Source organism: Aspergillus homomorphus, assembly GCF_003184865.1.
Source record: "Aspergillus homomorphus CBS 101889 unplaced genomic scaffold BO97scaffold_13, whole genome shotgun sequence".
NCBI classification, from domain to species: Eukaryota; Fungi; Ascomycota; class Eurotiomycetes; order Eurotiales; family Aspergillaceae; genus Aspergillus; species Aspergillus homomorphus.
In genome coordinates, this window is record NW_020291899.1 from 148,993 (window position 1) to 166,294 (window position 17,302).

Below are 17,302 nucleotides of genomic sequence, written 5' to 3' on the forward strand. Positions count from 1 at the left end.
TCCTTACGGTAATGCGGGGTGAGTAGATCATTTCTTAGCTAATCATTCAACCATAACCAATAAAATAACACTAAAATCCTGGTTCATGCAGATCAGGCCTACAGTTACGCCTCACATTAGAGGGTAGATACATTGCCCTCTGCCTACTGGAGGCGGGGAAACAACTGCAGCGCATTCTCCTTCAGCCCCTCCACCGTAACTCCATGCGGCAATGCCTCCTCTTCCACGAAGCGAGTGAACCGAACGATCGCATCCCGGGGAGCATTCGGGAAGTCGCTCCCAAACAGGATATGCCCCTCCTTGGCAAAAGTAGTCAACGCCGCCAGGGTGACCTCGTTCGCGGAGATGGCGGTGTCAAAGTAGAACTCCCGCGCCGTCTCGAGGATCTCATCACGCGAGAGACCGATGTTACGGTCTGGCGGCATACAGGGGAGCATGGTTGCGGCGCGGTGGATGAGGTAGGGCAGGGTGCCGCCCGCGTGAGAGAGGATCACTTTGCAGCCAGGGTGTTGGCGCAGGCGACCGGAGGTGATTAGGTCCATCGCGGTCCGACCAGTTTCATGGGGATAGTCGAACATCGGCTGCGGCATGGCCGGGTTGATCAGGGCTGTATCCTGGGGGTGAGTGGGATGGATGAAGACCACGGCCTTGCGCCGGCTGAGCTCAGCCCAGATCGGTGCGAAGGCCTCGTGGCCGAGGTAATTCGGGCCCTGGCCGTAGCGGGTAAAGAGTGTCACCCCGTCGGCGTTGAGCACGTCCAACGCGTACCGGATCTCTTCGAGCGCGAGCTCGGTGTCGAATAGCGAGGGCACCGAGGCGAAGAAACCGTACTCCTTGGGCGATGCGTCGCGGATCTCGGCGGCGTAGCGGTTGCACTCACGGGCGAGCTTCGCGGCCGCTGAGGGTACTTTGGCAATGACTGGACCGGGGGCTGTGACGCTGAGAATGGTCGTTGAGACGTTCATGATCTCGTTGATCTCCCTATCGAGGTCCAGAGTCCAGGGAGGGATGTACCAGCCCGAGGGGTCTCCGCCGGCGGCATCGAGAGCTATGTTACGTTATGACCTCGTTGATCGGATTAAAGAGCAAAGGTATGGACTTACCCTCACGAAAGGCTGGGGGATAGAAGTGGTGGTGTACGTCGATCTTCATGTTTGATCGTGACTGATTTGATGTGCTGGTTATGGCACCTGAACAATGTTGATCACGATAATACTAAATATATATGCCTTCAACTGCTATGGAATCAAGAAAGGAACGAGATTCCGAAGCTCAGGTGAATCCGGAGTTGACAAGCATCATTCCTTGTTTAGGGCAAAGTCAGTCCTACTATTCCCGAAGTAGATTCATCTGCAGGAAGCCTTAAGACATGCATTAGATAACCCCCGCTTCCCACCGCAATATGCATGAGTCTAGGCTGACCAACAACGAGGCTGACATTCGAACTATACTTATGCATAAATACGAGACGCTTAGACCTTCCCCTTCCCTCAACACGAAGCACCAAACCATATCGGTGCCACACTAATCAAATCGGGCGAACACCTCCTGCGCATCTTGAAACTCCCTGACAATAGTGTCTCTCTTCTCCGGTGCCCGCAATCGGACTCCACAGCCATACTCCTTCGGGCAATGCAGAAACCCCTGACTGGCCCCCGATTCCGGGTCGATGTCGCTGTAACTGCCCACGGGCTGCGTGAACTCGAACGCCCAAAGCAGTTTAGCGACGCAAATGAACAGGTTCCGCTCTGCAAGATGGATGCCCGGACAGATGCGGCGGCCGGCGCCGTAGCCATAATGATCGCGCTTGTCCCACTCACCCGACGCGGCGTAGGTGGGCGCCAAGGCAGGGAAATCCTCGAAGCGCGCAGGCTCGAACCGGTCCGGCTCCGGCCACCGCTTGGGGTCGTGATGCATGGCCCAGACGTTCAGCACGACCGTGGCGCCCTTGGGAAGCACCATGCCGTTGATCTCGTCATCCTGCGCCACAGCGTGCGGCACCCCCAGCGGACTGACGGGTCGCCAGCGGTGCGCCTCCTTGATGATGCAGTTAATATACGGCAACTGCGCAGCGTCCGACCAGGCCGGCGATCGGTCCGCTCCGACCACGCGATCAATTTCCGCGTGGGCCCTAGTCCTTCGTTAGCTTGGAAGGAATAACATGAAACATGACATGCAAGGGGGCAAAATGCCATACCGAGCCTGCACGGCAGGAAACTTGGTCATTGCCTGGATGATGGTCAGAATCAGCGAGGAGGAAGTATCCGAGCCCCCTTCCATCAGCACGCCCCCGAGGAACCGCAGCTGGCTTTCCGACAGTGGCACCTTCTCCAGCCGATCCAGCACGCGGTCCATGAACGAGTCTCGCTGGATGCCTTGGGCGCGGCGGTCGCGCACCTGGTCCAGCACCTGCTTATACAGCGACTGCATCAGGTTCTCGACCTCCAGCGCCCGGTGACGCCAATGGCCCGTCATCCACTGTGGCAGCATGCGAAGCAGCCAGAAGTCGTCGACGGGTGGCGTGGCGCCCAGCTCCTGCACCAGAGACCACTTTTCCATCAGGTAGAAGAGACGCTCCATGTACTCATCGTGGACGGTCTTGGAGCGAATGCCGAACACGAGGGAGTTGGTGATACTGTTGCTGTAGCGTTTCGGGTGCAGCATGTGGTCCTGCGGCGCCGTGAGAAAGTCGTACAACATCTGCTTCGCCTCCGCCTCCTGCACCTTCCAGTGCTCCTTCTCGCAGTTCGGCTCCATGAAGTACTGGTGGATCGTCTTGCGGAGCATACGCCACGTGTCCCCGTACTGCATGACGAGTAGGTGGTCGGAATGCGTGATGAGGTGCGAGACGAGGGATTTGGGCCGGTGCGAGTACACATTGCTCTTCTTGTCGACCAGCTCTTTGATCAGCTTACGGTCGCTGATGACTATCGTTGTGTTTTTGAACCGTTTCAGCGAGAAGATGCCGCCGTATTGGTTGGCCCATTTCATGAATCTGTAAGGGTCAGAAAGGTGTCCGTGTGTTGCGGTGGATAGAGGGGGTTTGGCTTACTGAAAATGCGCATCGGTCTTGGGAATCTGTAATTCATTGCCAAAGATGGGAACTGTGGGCGGGCCTGTCATTGGATTAGCCATGACTGTTGCCCTGATAATGGTAAATATTGGAACGTACCCGGGGGCAGTGATGCATCACGCCGACCGGACTGCGAGGCAGCGTAGAGTAGAAACAGGACACCCCCGATAGCCGCAGTCGAGACAGCGAACAAGAGGAATGGAGACACTATCAAGCTCATGATGGGTGTTGTTCTCTGCAACCCACTCGAATCACTGAGAACAGCGGGATATAAAGTCTGTAACGACGTAAGCAATGACTAGAGCCCTTCTGAGTCATGCCTAGTCCATAAGGAGATTCGGAGCAGCACTGGCCTTTTGTGTCGTGGTGTTTAAGGGTTTGGGAGCGCATATCTGCTTTGGTCTTGTTGGAGACTGTGCCGAATAGGGTAATGACTGGATGGTCCTGATCAGTGCAGCGGTGCTTATCTTTTGGACCGGTTAGTAAGTGGTTAGCCGTAGAGTTTTGTCTTCGCTGAGATTTTCGTCACGTCAAGTATGCTGAATGGGTTCTATTCTTAGTCGCACTGTCATCAACGTGGCTGTGGCGTACTTTTGGAAGTCAAAGAAGCAGTGACGCTATGCTCGTTGATCCATCATCCAGAAAACATAGACCCAAAGGCCCGGAAATCTCTGAGTATTCCGCATCTTGTATTCATAAACTACTAGGCTGGGTGATGTCTCGAATAACGTAGAGATACAGGGCATTGAGCTTGAGAAGATCCAGGAAATGTCGAATGCATGAAGTATGATCGAGATTGTGTGCCATGGAAGTTGAGGCTCGATACTAAGATGGCGAAGACAGATTAGACTGGCCCTAATTTTGATGTTCAATGGCAGATTTTGTGCTTAAGAAGGTTCGTCTTGGATGGCAAATTATACACTGCAGTCCTCATAGGTAGAACGGTTATCTCCGTGTAGAAAGACGAGTGCGATTGAATTGGATAACGAAGTGCTGAATAACAAGAAGGCTCAATTAAAAGCGACCAACAGAAACAAAACTCATAGTCAATGAACACCATTTGCCACCCGCTTCTTCATGGCCGCTACGTTCTCCCACTCAGCCCCAGTAGTCGTCCCATTGACACCGTTCGCGTGTCCATTCACCCCATTATGGCCATTGACGCCATTCGAGTGACCATTGATTCCATTCGAACGACGACCCGCATCGTCAACGAACACGCCCCGCTCATACTTCGGGGAAGGCAGCGTCAACGCCTTGGGTGACATGTCCTGCACCCAGGGCTCGAACTCGGCATTCTCAGGCCGCGAGGGAGCCTCCAAGGCAACTTGCTCATCCCAGGACTTCTCGGCGGCGTACGCATCGTGCACCAAATGGCGCTGGAAAAACGAGCCCTTCATCTTGGCGACGGCGAAATCCCAGTCCGTCGTGTACTCGCGGAAGAAGGGCTTGTAGCCCAGGAGCCCGCCGATCCAGCGGCCGACAATCACGCACGTCCAGTAGCCTACCTGCCGGCGGAAGGGGCACCATGCCGGAGCTGGGGTATATGCGTCTCCGCCGTCTTGGATCTTTGGTTCCATGGCGAATTAGTCTGTGGCCTTGAACTAGACGGAAGCTTTCCGAGGGAGAATTAGGACTTACAGCCAGGAATTGGATCCAGTCAAGGCCACCATCATGCAGTAAGGCATCATGCCAGTACCCGTACCAGTTCTCGAAGAAGATCCGGTCCAGCTGGTAGTCCATCCCGGAGTCTGAGGCGCTCAGGTAGACGGTCATGCTCTCTTCGGAGTCCGGGTGGATGAAGAAGTTGTGCACGCTGCCCGCCTTGACGGATACTTCCCCGTCCGCGGCGGTCACCCGCTTAACTTGCCCGTCGACGTTTATGCCCATCACACCCGACTCCACCCGAAAGTACTCGGTCTGGAACTGGTGAAAGTGCGGCGGAGGACCCTTCGGCCGATCGGAGCTATTGATCAATTTCCGGAGGTTGTCCGGGACGGGGCCCTCAACGTTGTGGCGGTACGTTTGGCGGAAAAGAAAACATCTTCCCGGTGGGGGTTCGAGGAATTCGGTGGTGAGAAGACCCCCAAACCTGGGATAGTTGTCAGCTTAGAGATCTTAGGGGCGAGGCTTTGTAGTTAGTCGGGGGCTGCAGAGTCATACTTGACGATCTTGGACTGGCCGGCCGAGTTGTGATACGGGACAAACGGCATTGTAACGGTTTTTCCTGTGCCAACAAAAGAAGAAAGATTCGTACTAGACTTCCTGTGGGAGATTAGGGCCGTTGGCAAACATAATTCAAATCATTATATACAGATATAATCCAGCACACGCACTCTCGCCGCCGAAAAATGTCCGTGATACGAATCCCTGTCGACTTGCTGTTTAGGTTAGGGTCGTCGCGTGGCTCCTTTAGGAAATCGCCCTTCTCCGCTTAGGGCTTACTCTTGCATGCAGATCTGCAGCGCTTACGCTTGGGGTTGTCTGTCGGACAACAACCAAGATTTTCCTTGCTTTCCGAGGTCGTATCTGGAACAAGCTAGTGCAGAATTTCTACATTGTTTCCGGATTAGGTTTACCCGCATCTGTCCTGTACAGTTCGTGATGATGGGCTCGATTGAGATAGTCATCCACATGCTCAATGGAGATCGTGGACCAAGTAGACCTGATCAGGCTCATCGAGATGAGAGATGGAACAGAATTGCTTCATGGTTTCAAAGTCTAAGTCTTTGTTGCGTGAAATATCATATATCAAGCCTTATCCCTTGTTTACTCTCCATCGGCACGACCCAACACAGCACAGCAAAGCAGAGCACAGCAGGCAGAGCCACAGTCTACGCTTCTTCCTATCCTTGAAACCTCAAGTCTTGGGATATTCTGAGATCAGTCGTTTTCCTCTCCACAATGCCTCACTTCTCCTCGGCCGCTTCCAACTCGTCCATTGCGAGTCCAGAAGCTCAATCCTCTGGGCTGACCACTCCTATCTCTGAATACAACAACCTAGTACGTGGGAACATAATGACATTCGTTTCGTAAGGAAAACATGGAACTAACTCGACCAGAACCCCGCCAAAGATGTCGCTGTCGTAGGCATGGCCTGCCGGGTTGCAGGTGGCAACAACAACCCAGAACAGCTTTGGCAGTCGTTGTTGCAGAAGAAAGATGCCTCGGGCGAGATCCCGGAGATGCGCTGGGAGCCGTACCTGCGCCGCGACTCACGCAACGCCAAGATTCTCAAGGAGACCACCTCGCGTGGCTACTTCCTCGACCGGCTCGAGGACTTCGACGGCCAGTTCTTCGGCATCTCGCCCAAGGAGGCAGAGCAGATGGACCCCCAGCAGCGCATCTCCCTCGAGGTCACTTGGGAAGCCTTGGAGAATGCGGGAATCGCCGCCAAGTCGCTCTCAGGCAGTGACACCGCGGTTTTCTGGGGGGTGAACTCTGACGACTACTCCAAGCTAGTGCTGGAGGATTTGCCTAACGTGGAGGCGTGGATGGGCATCGGCACAGCTTACTGCGGGGTCCCCAACCGCATCTCCTACCATCTCAACCTGATGGGCCCCAGCACGGCTGTTGATGCTGCTTGCGCCTCGTCACTCGTCGCTGTCCACCACGGTGTGCAAGCTATTATCCTTGGGGAGTCCAAGGTCGCTATCGTCGGCGGTGTCAACGCGCTGTGCGGACCTGGGTTGACTCGGGTTCTTGATAAGGCCGGTGCGGTCTCTCCTGAGGGGCGCTGCTGCTCGTTCGACAACGATGTGAAGGGATACGGCCGTGGTGAAGGTGCCGCTGCGATTGTGTTGAAGAATCTCTCGGATGCTATCAAGGACGGTGACCACATCATGGCCGTCATCAAGGGAACTGCCGTCGCACAAGACGGCAAGACCAACGGCATCATGGCTCCCAATGCAAAGGCCCAGCAGCTTGTCGCCAACAATGCTCTCAAGGTGGGCAACATCGACCCTCTTACTGTCGGATATGTCGAGGCCCACGCCACCTCGACTCCGCTAGGCGACCCCACCGAGGTCTCTGCCATTGCTGCAATTTATGGCACGGATCGAGAGCCAGAGTCCCCTTGCTTCATTGGGTCCATCAAGCCGAACATCGGCCACTTGGAGGCTGGCGCTGGCGCTATGGGTTTCATCAAAGCAGTCATGTCTGTACAAAAGGGTGTTCTTGCTCCTCAGGCCAACCTCACCACACTAACCAAGAAGGTTGACTGGGACAATGTCGGCCTCAAGGTTGTTCAGGAAGAGACGAAGTGGCCCTCCACGGATGACATCCGTCGTGCCGCCATCTGCTCCTACGGTTATGGCGGCACGGTGTCCCACGCGGTCATCGAGCAATTCAACTTCCCTGAGACGCTGGATCTCTCGCCGGCCTCCTCCCCCGCGAACCCCACAGTGCTGCTCCTTTCTGGTCCCCAGGAGAAGCGTCTGCCCGTTCAGGCTCGTGCCCTCCGGGACTGGTTGCAAACGGAGGGCTCTGAGCAGGACCTGAAACATGTGGCCGCGACTTTGGCCGTGCGACGCGACCACCACGATTACCGCGCGGCCATCGTGGTTGAAAGCAAGGAGGATGCCATCGAAGCTTTGGGACAGCTGGCAGATGGAGGCAACGACGCCTGGACCTCGCAGAGCCGTGTCTTCGGAGCTGGTATTAGTAGAAACGTCGTATGGGTTTTCTCCGGCCACGGAGCTCAATGGGCCGAGATGGGCAAGGAGCTACTGCAGAACCCCATCTTCGTTCAGGCTGTTCAGCCCCTGGACGAGATTGTCGAAGCGGAGATTGGTCTCTCTCCCATCGCCCTTCTCCAGAGCGGCGAGTTCGAAGCATCCGACCACGTCCAAATTCTGACGTACATCATGCAGATTGGTATCTCCGCCGTGCTTCATAGCCACGGTGTGTACCCTCAAGCGATTATCGGTCATTCGGTCGGTGAGATCGCCGCGAGTGTGGTTGCTGGTGCCCTCACGGCCGAGGAAGGTGCAGTCCTCATCACTCGTCGGTCAGTTCTCTACCGTAAAGTCATGGGTCAGGGCGGCATGATCCTAGTCAACAAGCCATACGCAGAGGTGGCGAAGGAGTTGGTCGGTCGCGAGGATCTCGTCGTCGCGATTGACTCATCGCCATCATCTTGTGTCGTGGCTGGGTCGACCCAAGCCGTGGCTGAGAAGGCCGTCGAGTTCAAGGAGCGAGGCATCAAGACCTTCACCGTTCGCACGGATATCGCCTTCCACAGCCCTATGCTGAACCAACTGGTTGCTCCCCTGATGGAGTCTCTCGATGGGAGTCTCTCTCCGACTGTCCCTAATCGCGCGAAGCTCTACTCGACTTCTCTCCGCGATCCCCGTGGCCAGGACTTGCGCGACGCCACATACTGGGCCAACAACATGGTCAACCCCGTCCACCTCACCTCTGCCGTCCAAGCAGCGCTGGATGACTCCTACCGTGTGTTCCTGGAGGTTTCCACTCACCCGCTCGTCTCTCACTCCATCAACGAGACGATCATGGATGCTGGAATCGAAGATTACTGCATGATCCCGACCCTGGCCCGCAAGAAGCCAAGTGGGAAGAGCATTCTCCATGCCATCGGCCAGCTTCACACTCGGGGTGCCAATGTGGACTGGAAGTCACAGATGGCTGGTCCCTGGGCTGGCGGGCTACCGAACACCCCCTGGATGCACAAGCCCACCTGGCGGCAGATTGGGGCCAGTTCCGCGCCAGCGTCGCAAACTCACGACGTTGAGAAGCACACTCTCCTGGGCCAGCGCATCGGAGTTGCCGGGACCGACACCGTGGTATACACTACTCGGCTGGATAACGACAGCAAGCCCTTCCCGGGCAGCCACCCTCTACATGGCACCGAGATCGTACCGGCCGCCGGTCTGGTCAACACCTTCGTCAAGGCCACAGGGGCTAATGTGCTGAACAATGTCGTCCTCCGTGTTCCGGTGGCCATCAACGCGCCGCGGTCGGTGCAGATTGTTGCGCAGCGCGAAGAGGTCAAGATCATGTCTCGACTGATCCAGGAGAATGAAGGAGCCAATGATGATTCTTCGTGGGTCACCCATACCACCGCCCGGTGGGAGTCGACGCCTACCTCTTCCTCTCCTGCTCGCGTGGATGTTGAGGCGACTAAAGCCCGCATTGGAACACGTCTGCGGGATGATTTCTCGATCGATTACCTCGACAAGGTTGGTGTGTCGGCCATGGGCTTCCCATGGGCCGTCACCGAGCACTACGGCAACACCAAGGAGATGATTGCCCGTGTTGACGCTGCTCCTTCTGTGGCTGCAGATGGCGAGCTTCCCTGGGATGCATCCTCCTGGGCGCCCATCCTGGATGCAGCGACCTCGGTCGGCTCCACCATCTTCTTCAACGAACCCCGGCTGCGCATGCCTGCTCAAATCGAGCGAGTCGACATCTTCACCCGGGAGAACCCACCCAAGGTTGGTTGGCTGTACGTGCAGGAGGCCTCCGACACGGCGCTGGCGTCGCATGTCAGTGTCTGCGATGAGGCGGGCAACGTTGTGGCCAAATTCACCTCCATGCGTTTCTCGGAGATCGAGGGAACCCCCGGCGTCAGCGGCAGCATGGAGAGCCTCGTCCACCAGATGGCCTGGCCCCCTGCTGTGCCGGCCGAGGAGCCTCTCCCCATTAACCAACTTGTGCTCATCTCCGAGGACGTTGCTCTCCGTGAGAGATACGCTGCTACCATCTCGACTGCGGCATCCGTTGTCCAGCTAGCGAACGCACGGGACCTAGCCACCAACCGCGATAACCTCCCTCTCAGCAACAAAGAGACGGCCATCGTCTACATCCCAGGACAGGTCTCCTCTTTGCAGGACGTGCCCAAGTCAGCCGAAGCATTCACCTGGCAGCTTCTCGAGCTCGTCAAGTTCGTGGTCAACAACACCTTACCACCGAAAGTCTTTGTCGTCACATCCAACACCGGCGAGGGCGAGACCCCGACCGCTCTCGCACACGCACCGCTCGTGGGTCTTAGCCGCGTGATTGCCAGCGAGCACAGCGACCAATTCGGCGGCCTAATCGATACGGAAGTGCCTACCTTCCCCCTGACGACGATGCGCTACATCCAAGGCGCAGACATCGTCCGCATCCGCGACGGAGTGGCCCGCACCATGCGTCTCCGATCGCTGCAGCGCCACCGCCTCCTCCAGCAAGACCAGCAACAGCAGCAGCTCCTCCCTCGCCCCGACGGCACCTATCTCATTACCGGCGGTCTGGGAGCTCTGGGCCTCGAAGTGGCCGACTTCCTGGTCACGGAGGGGGCTCGGCGCGTGATCCTCATCTCCCGCCGCGGTCTCCCTCCGCGCCGCATGTGGGCCGACATGCAGCCCTCCTCTCCGCTTGCGCCAACGATCACCAAGATCCTCGACCTCGAGGCGCGCGGCGCCTCCATCCACGTCCTCGCGCTCGACATCAGCGTACCCTCAGCCGCGGACCAACTCACCGCTGCCCTGGACGCGCTCTCTCTACCGCCCGTGCGCGGCGTGGTTCACGCCGCCGGCGTCCTCGACAACGAGCTCGTCCTCGACACAACACCCGACGCCTTCGCCCGGGTCCTGGCCCCGAAAATCACAGGCGGACTGGTGCTGAACGAAGTCTTCCCCCCGCAAAGTGTGGACTTTTTCGTGCTCTTCAGCTCCTGCGGACAGCTAGTCGGATTCACAGGACAGAGCTCCTACGGCGCGGGCAATGCCTTCCTGGACACGCTGGCCGCGCACCGACAGCAACAGGGCGACCGGGGGGCGCGGGCCTTCCAATGGACGGCGTGGCGCGGGCTGGGGATGGGCGCCAGCACGGACTTCATCAACGCGGAGCTAGCGAGCAAGGGGATCACGGACGTGACAGCGGACGAGGCGTTCGCTGCCTGGCGGCACGCCGCACGCTACGAAGGCGACCACGCGGTGGTGCTGCGCGCGCTGCCACTTGAAGCCGACGAGCCGCTGCCGTCCCCTGCGCTGGCCGACATCGCCGTCCGTCGCGTCTCGGCCTCTAGTGACTCTTCCTCGTCCTCATCCCCCTCAGCCGAGAAAAAGTCGATCCCCACCTCCGGCCCCGAGCTGAAGGCGTACCTCGACCAGGCCATCCGCGGCTGCGTCGCCGCCGTCCTGCACCTCCCGTCCGCCGACGAGGTCGACGCCAAAGCCGCGCTCGCGGATCTGGGCGTCGACTCCGTTATGACCGTCACGCTGCGCCAGAAGCTGCAGCAGGCGCTGCGGGTGAAGGTGCCGCCGACGTTGACGTGGAGCCATCCCACGGTCGGACACTTGGTGGGTTGGTTCGCGGAGAAGGTGGGCGACAACAAGGCGGATTCTTGATCTGCTTGGGATCTTGTATAGACTGTCTTCGATTCTGCTTGCGTTGCACTTTCTCTGTGTTTGTCTTGTCTTTCCGCTCCCTCTCTCTCTCTCTGAGGCGTATGGAAGACTGATAGTCGCGAGCGCGTGCCGTGTCTTTGTTGTTGATGTTTGCTCTGTTTGTTTGCCTTGCATATGCATGCTTCACGATGCTATGCTATGCTATGCTACGCTTTGCCTATTGTGAATCTCTGTGTTGATTGCATATATACTGTCTTGCTTATACTTGTGGTCTACGCCCTTGTCCTCTTGCTCCATCCCCTCGATGCTTTGCTCTCCCCTACGCCCCGCCTCGGATCCATCCTCTGTACCTACTTTATCCCTGAACTCAGCTATCTATCTATCTACCATCATCTCTCGTAAGTAAAATCAAGTATAACCTCTATGAACTCTACGATGACCAGGTTGTCATGCAATTATATAGACTACAAGTCCCCAGGTGGTCGGTGTCCTGCCCAGTGCATCCCCAGATATGAGGTATTGTAGCGTACCCACCCTCACACGCGGAAATATAGAATGTTATCACGCATTCTCTTCATATACAAAGTCTATGTATCGCAAGCAAATCTCACAATCTTTAGGGTTTAAGTGATAGTAACGAGAGAAGTCAAGATGGGCGAAAAGTTCAACCGATAAAAGGTAGGATCGAATACTGACAATTCCCAATTCTATCCTAAAAGCCACTATAACTCACATGGTATCGAAGAACAAAGCATAGATCAAGTAATATTCAATAAGTTGACAGACATGTGAGACTGGTATATGTATTCATTCACTCGAACAAAAACAGAAATATGACCGACACTTCAGAAAAAAAGGAATAAAGCTCTCCTCGCAGTCACACAGCAGAGGACAAGTCTAAGACGGCTCGAGAACCAACAACCCAGGTTAAGCATCACAGGTTCTATTTTAGACCCCATAGCAGACGAGAAACATTTACAAGAAAATAGCACTAATTTCAACGCATAGATTTGTAAGATTATCCCTCATTCGATATACGGAACAGGGCGCAAGTAAAAGACTGGGTATCTTGTTTTGGGAACATCTTGGACTAGATCATTGCGATCCATCGTATGCAACCCAAGTATCGACTGAAATTGCCCCGTTCGACAGCCACGGCGCACCACCCCCCGTGCCCATGAAGAAGTCGCTCGGAAGCGTGAACGAGGGATCATCCATGAGCTCGAGGGGCGGCGTGATGGTCGCAGGGTCGCCGAAATCAGCAGGATTCAACATCATTGTTGAGGACAGTTTAGGCAGTGGGCTCAGGAAGCCGGAGAAGGGATCAGTGGGCGGCAAAGTGGGCGGTCGCCCGGGGCCAAGACCGGTTGACGACGGCGCAACGGATGACGGCGGCGCAACCACGGAACTCTCGGAAGAGCTTTGGCTGGGAGGGGTGAGTTGGGACCAGCCGCGGGGGGTGGAACTGCTCCGGAACTGCTCCCAAGCCGCCTGCACCGTGCTGGCGACCGGGCCAAATGGCTGTCCGAGCTTTTCTAGTGTGCGCATAGCCATCGGCAAGATCTTACGTGCAGCGGGGGTCGGCGGACAGACCGGATTGGCCAGCACGAAGGAGAGGATGCAGATAGTGGCGTCCCACTGATACTGGAAAGCCGACGTCCAGCCACACAGCAGATCCGTTTCGGACAGAACCTGATTCAGGATCAGCGTCACTACGACAGCGTGGTTCAGTGCTGCAATGCTGTGGCTATCTGACAGAGGCGTGAGAGACGCGCCTCGGGGCGGAAAGCGGATGAATGGGCGGAAATTGGCGATCTGTAGATGGTGGTAGATGATCTCCAGCAGCAGCCGTTGACGCTGCAGCCAGAGCGGGCTGGCTGGATTGAGGTTGAGCGGCGTGCGATCCGTGCAGAAGGCCTCCCCAGACCCCTTGCGTGGGTTCTTGAGAGAGCGCGGGACATTTTGTGCCCAGTCATACATCGCTCGGACTCCGCTCCCTTGAAACCCGGCGAGCGACTCCATGATGGCTGGGTCCTCGTGGATATCTTGAATATCTCTCGTCTTCAACAAGTCGGCACAGCGTGCCCCGAATGCAGTGTAGACCCCACGCGCCGCGGCCGTCAGGCGGATATACTGCACGTGGAAGCTGAGCCAGCTGATGTCCTCATCCGGGGGCGACACCAACATCGTAGACGATAGTTGCACCACGTCACCCGTATCTCGTGGCATCGCGCAACCTACCTCGTCCGTGTTGATCAATGGCCGACGACCCAGTGTCATCGAGATCTGACTGTCCAACTGGTAGAGCGACCACCAAATCCGCGAATGCAGCTCCTGCGACGCCCTGGGGGTGGGCTCCAGAGGCCGAATATGCAAGCGCAGCATCTGCGCAACCCTAACTGCTAGACCGAGAAGGGCATAAGCGGTGTCCAAGTTGGCAGTGTTGTACAGATAAATGATGCAGTAGATGTGGCTTTGCAGTGTCCGGATTGAAGGATATTCGAGTCTCTCTATCAGTACGCGCTGGCTTCGACGGTAATAGGCATGTGCCGCGGTGGTGAAGTGATTTGCTTGCGACGCCGTCTCGCCGTCCATCATGTCCTCGTCGTCGGCTAAAAAGGTGCTGCTGTATTGCATACAGACGGCCAGCAAGCTATCTACGAGCGCGGACGGCTGTCGCGGCGACTGCCCGTTGGTTCCCGCCCACAGCGAGTCGTAGTACTGTCGGAACTCCTCCTCTGCGACAATGGGATACATGAAGTGATAGGCCTGCCAGAGCAGTACCAGGAAATGCTCTTCTTGCTCCCGAGACAAGTCCTCGACCTCCGTCAGACCCAGACGAAGGCTTGGCCACTCGGCCTGGTCCGTCAATTGCTCTTGCGAGATCGTGGGCGAGTGGCGGTGGATCTGGGAGAGTCGAACAGGAAGCGGCGATTTGAGGTGGAGTTGGTTGGCTGATTCAGACATGAATCGGTTGAGGCGCAGTACCATGTAGGGCGAGGATTGTGGCCCATAATGGATGACTCGCCCGGTCTGGGACCCCGCGGCATACAGACCGTCCCACGTTTTGCGGTGTGCGATCGGAAGGTCTGCGGGTGAGGTGATGCTCGTCGTAGTGGGATTCGAGGCGATCGGGGATTGCCGGCGTTGGGCTTTGGATTCATGAACGGCCTTGTCGAGTTGCTCCTGTAAATCATTGAGCCGATTCCGTAGTCGATGAATCTCCCTTGTCATCTTCTTATCAGCTTTCTTTGGCCTGGTGCGTGCGAATGTGGAGGACCCAAAACCTAAGAAACTTACCGGTTTGCGGCGGGCAGCGAACTGGCTTCGAACTGTTTGGTATTACTGCAGTGGCCGCCATGATTGCGACAGTTCTGGCATGGCTGTTTGTCGTCGCACTTGATGCGATTGACGCGACACCAGTCGCAGGCTCGCACGACCTGGTTGCGTTTGGGTCGGGGAGCGGCGGCGGGTTGTTGCTCCGCGGGGCGATCGGTGGAGTTGAGATTGGCGGAGAAGGTGGAGAACATGGCCAATCTTGGTGAGATGGGGGGGATGGGTGGAGATACGGATCACGAAATCATCAAAGAAGGGAAAGAGAGGTCTTGAAAGTCACTATGAGTAAGCCCACGGATGGGGCGAAGATGGAGGGGAGCAGAACGAAGGATGGAAGGATGGAGTGAGAGAGTGAGAGTGAGATTGAAGAGGGGCTGATGGGAAGGAGAGAAAGTAGTGGTCATGTGACTTCACTATGGTTATCAGGTAGTATGTACTGCACTAATCACTATAGCCCAGTAAGCCAGTAAGCCAGTAGTGTAGCAAGTGTATTGACTACTGTCCCTTCCCACGTATGAGGCGAGGAGGATCCAACCGAGATTTATATTCTTTATATTAAATCCTATCACATCCATCACATTCTTCCCTTCAAAACCCGTAGTCCGCTTGGCAGTCCAGGCTTGACTGAACAAGCCCTTTCTACGATCCCTCTCCAAGCCTTGCCAATGCATTCTCGCTTATCCCAACCCATTGAGGCTGGACGACATGCTCCTTGCGGTAAAAAAACCATTCCTTCTGCCCATCCATTCGGATTAGTTTCGGCTTACACTTGCTTTCCCGCCGAAGGTTTACCTGGCCTGAGTAAGAGGGAGCCGCATAGAGTTCGAGAGAACGTTTTGCATGGATGCTTATTCCCGCTCGCACGGATTCTTGATCACATCCGTTGAGGAAGGCTGAAGACTGAAGATAACCAGCCGATGGGGCCACTCAGTGGTCAGAGAGATGGGGGAAGGATTAAGTGAAGAGGCGTTTAAATCCCGCCATAAGATGATCAGGCATCAGGGACGACGACAACGACAACGACAACGACAACACCTCGTACTTACTACTCCGGACCCATTCCACCCAGAATCCTGGGGATCCCCGACTAGACTTATCTGCCTATCTATACACATCCAAATATTGTGCCGCCTTATGCCCTCTTGGTAGTACATAACACGGGTGCTGAGACAAAGCTTGGCGTGCGCCCCGTACCGTACCGGAGCCAAGTAAACAAGGCGTGGCAAACGATCCCTTGGCGTTTTTTTGTGTCCGGCATTTTCACTGAAAGTGAACTTTTCTTTTGTCGCTCGTTGCATCGTGATCCCCGAATCAGACATGGATGCAGGATACTAGGAGGGGGGAATTCAAGGCATAGTTCAGAAACCATTTGGTTTGGCGACAGGCGGTGGTGAGGATGGTGTAGCATAGGAACCAGTCACCACCCACGACCACCAGGAAGGGCAATTGGCATCCCAGCTCCGATTCCGCGTTTAGGCCGACCCCTCACCTGACAGGATTCCACCCCATGACTGGCAGCGAGATGTAATGTACATGTACCTTCCTTGCTGCGCTTCCAACACATGGCACGGCCCCTTGGCATTCCCCGAAATCTCCGTGGGAGCGAAGCGAAGCGCCCAGAGCGGTGGAGATATATCTGCTCCCAATATATCGCGTCCTCAATCCAAACGCGTGGCGGTATACAATATCTAGTTAATCTGGCTCATCTCCTCCGGCTCTCGCCAGATAACAAGGCACTGCATTCAAAGCCAATCCACATGCGGTGCCGAGGACCGTGATGATGAGCGAGATTGCCAGGATCTCGACTCCTGCTGTATCTAGATAGTACGTAGCACGGTGCCCTTCATTCGGATGGACGATCGTATTCGGTTGGCGAGGAAGTGTCGCAGGAGCAGATCATCTACCCAGAAGAGTTAGACGCTGATAAGACCGACTGGCATTTAACACAGCCAATTGTGCAAGGGATAAAAAGACAGAGGGTCCGATTCCCACTACCCGTGAATTGATGCCCACTATATATACCTACATGTAAGTAATATATATGGATCTTTCAGAGTGGAACTCGCGTGGCTTGGCTGGGATAGGAAAAGTGCCTTCTCCCCATCCTGGACCCAGACGGGGGTTCAAGCATGCTGCAAGTTTAGCTGTGTTACCGATACGGACTCGATACCGGGATTTATGCAGGAGCGCCTGAACAGTATTAGTGGAATGAGACGGAGGATGAGGTGGCTTGGCTGCGTCCCCGGGGAGGAATCTCACTTACTTAGTAGTAGTGCTGCTCGTAGTCTCGTACTAAGTATAGGCGTGGAACCCAACGAGGTCCCGATCACTGCACGGTTTGTCTTCCTTCTGACAAAACGTTATTTTCCTCCCCGGTTGTCCCCCCTCCATCCTCCCCTCCCCTCCCCTCCCTCCCCGACGCTGAAATTGAAATAGCTTAGCAGTCAGTCTGTACACGTTCTACGGGAAATTTCCAAAAGGTCTGCAAGCAAAAATGCCCTGAATTGGAACTGTCGGACCGGGCCGGTAGATCGTAGGACCGACC

The 17,302-nt window shown here is 56.0% G+C and overlaps 5 protein-coding genes across 5 annotated transcripts; 1 reads left to right on the top strand and 4 right to left on the bottom strand.

Moving 5' to 3' along the window:
- Positions 1-143: 143 nt before the first annotated feature.
- On the bottom strand, positions 144-1,152 carry BO97DRAFT_388472 (amidohydrolase family protein; the record flags this gene model as incomplete). The annotated part of the gene is made up of 2 exons (XM_025693658.1): positions 144-1,048; positions 1,104-1,152. The coding sequence occupies 2 exons, from the start codon at positions 1,150-1,152 to the stop codon at positions 144-146; spliced, it is 954 nt and encodes a 317-aa protein (XP_025552525.1).
- Positions 1,153-1,333: 181 nt separating this feature from the next.
- Positions 1,334-3,293, bottom strand: BO97DRAFT_450032 (cytochrome P450; the record flags this gene model as incomplete). Its single annotated transcript, XM_025698899.1, has 4 exons — positions 1,334-2,131; positions 2,198-2,995; positions 3,053-3,116; positions 3,173-3,293. 4 exons carry the CDS (start codon positions 3,291-3,293, stop codon positions 1,525-1,527), a joined length of 1,590 nt encoding a protein of 529 aa, XP_025552526.1. The 3' UTR covers positions 1,334-1,524.
- Positions 3,294-3,776: 483 nt separating this feature from the next.
- On the bottom strand, positions 3,777-5,286 carry BO97DRAFT_433652 (cupin domain-containing protein; the record flags this gene model as incomplete). The annotated part of the gene is made up of 4 exons (XM_025697612.1): positions 3,777-3,898; positions 4,200-4,641; positions 4,715-5,165; positions 5,237-5,286. 4 exons carry the CDS (start codon positions 5,284-5,286, stop codon positions 3,777-3,779), a joined length of 1,065 nt encoding a protein of 354 aa, XP_025552527.1.
- An 802-nt stretch (positions 5,287-6,088) lies between these two features.
- BO97DRAFT_388479 (type I polyketide synthase) lies at positions 6,089-11,421 on the top strand (the record flags this gene model as incomplete). The annotated part of the gene is made up of 1 exon (XM_025693659.1): positions 6,089-11,421. Exon 1 carries the CDS (start codon positions 6,166-6,168, stop codon positions 11,419-11,421), a length of 5,256 nt encoding a protein of 1,751 aa, XP_025552528.1. The 5' UTR covers positions 6,089-6,165.
- Positions 11,422-12,161: 740 nt separating this feature from the next.
- On the bottom strand, positions 12,162-15,253 carry BO97DRAFT_388480 (uncharacterized protein). The gene is made up of 2 exons (XM_025693660.1): positions 14,722-15,253; positions 12,162-14,647 (listed from the first exon to the last, which is right to left on the bottom strand). Exons 1-2 carry the CDS (start codon positions 14,949-14,951, stop codon positions 12,517-12,519), a joined length of 2,361 nt encoding a protein of 786 aa, XP_025552529.1. The 5' UTR covers positions 14,952-15,253; the 3' UTR covers positions 12,162-12,516.
- Positions 15,254-17,302: the final 2,049 nt, after the last annotated feature.

Coding starts and splice junctions, on each gene's coding strand:
- BO97DRAFT_388480 (XM_025693660.1), bottom strand. CDS start 14,951: ATGTTCTCCACCTTCTCCGCCAATCTCAACTCCACCGATCGCCCCGCG. Junction 14,648..14,721: donor TCGCTGCCCGCCGCAAACCG/GTAAGTTTCTTA, acceptor GAAGATGACAAG/GGAGATTCATCGACTACGGA.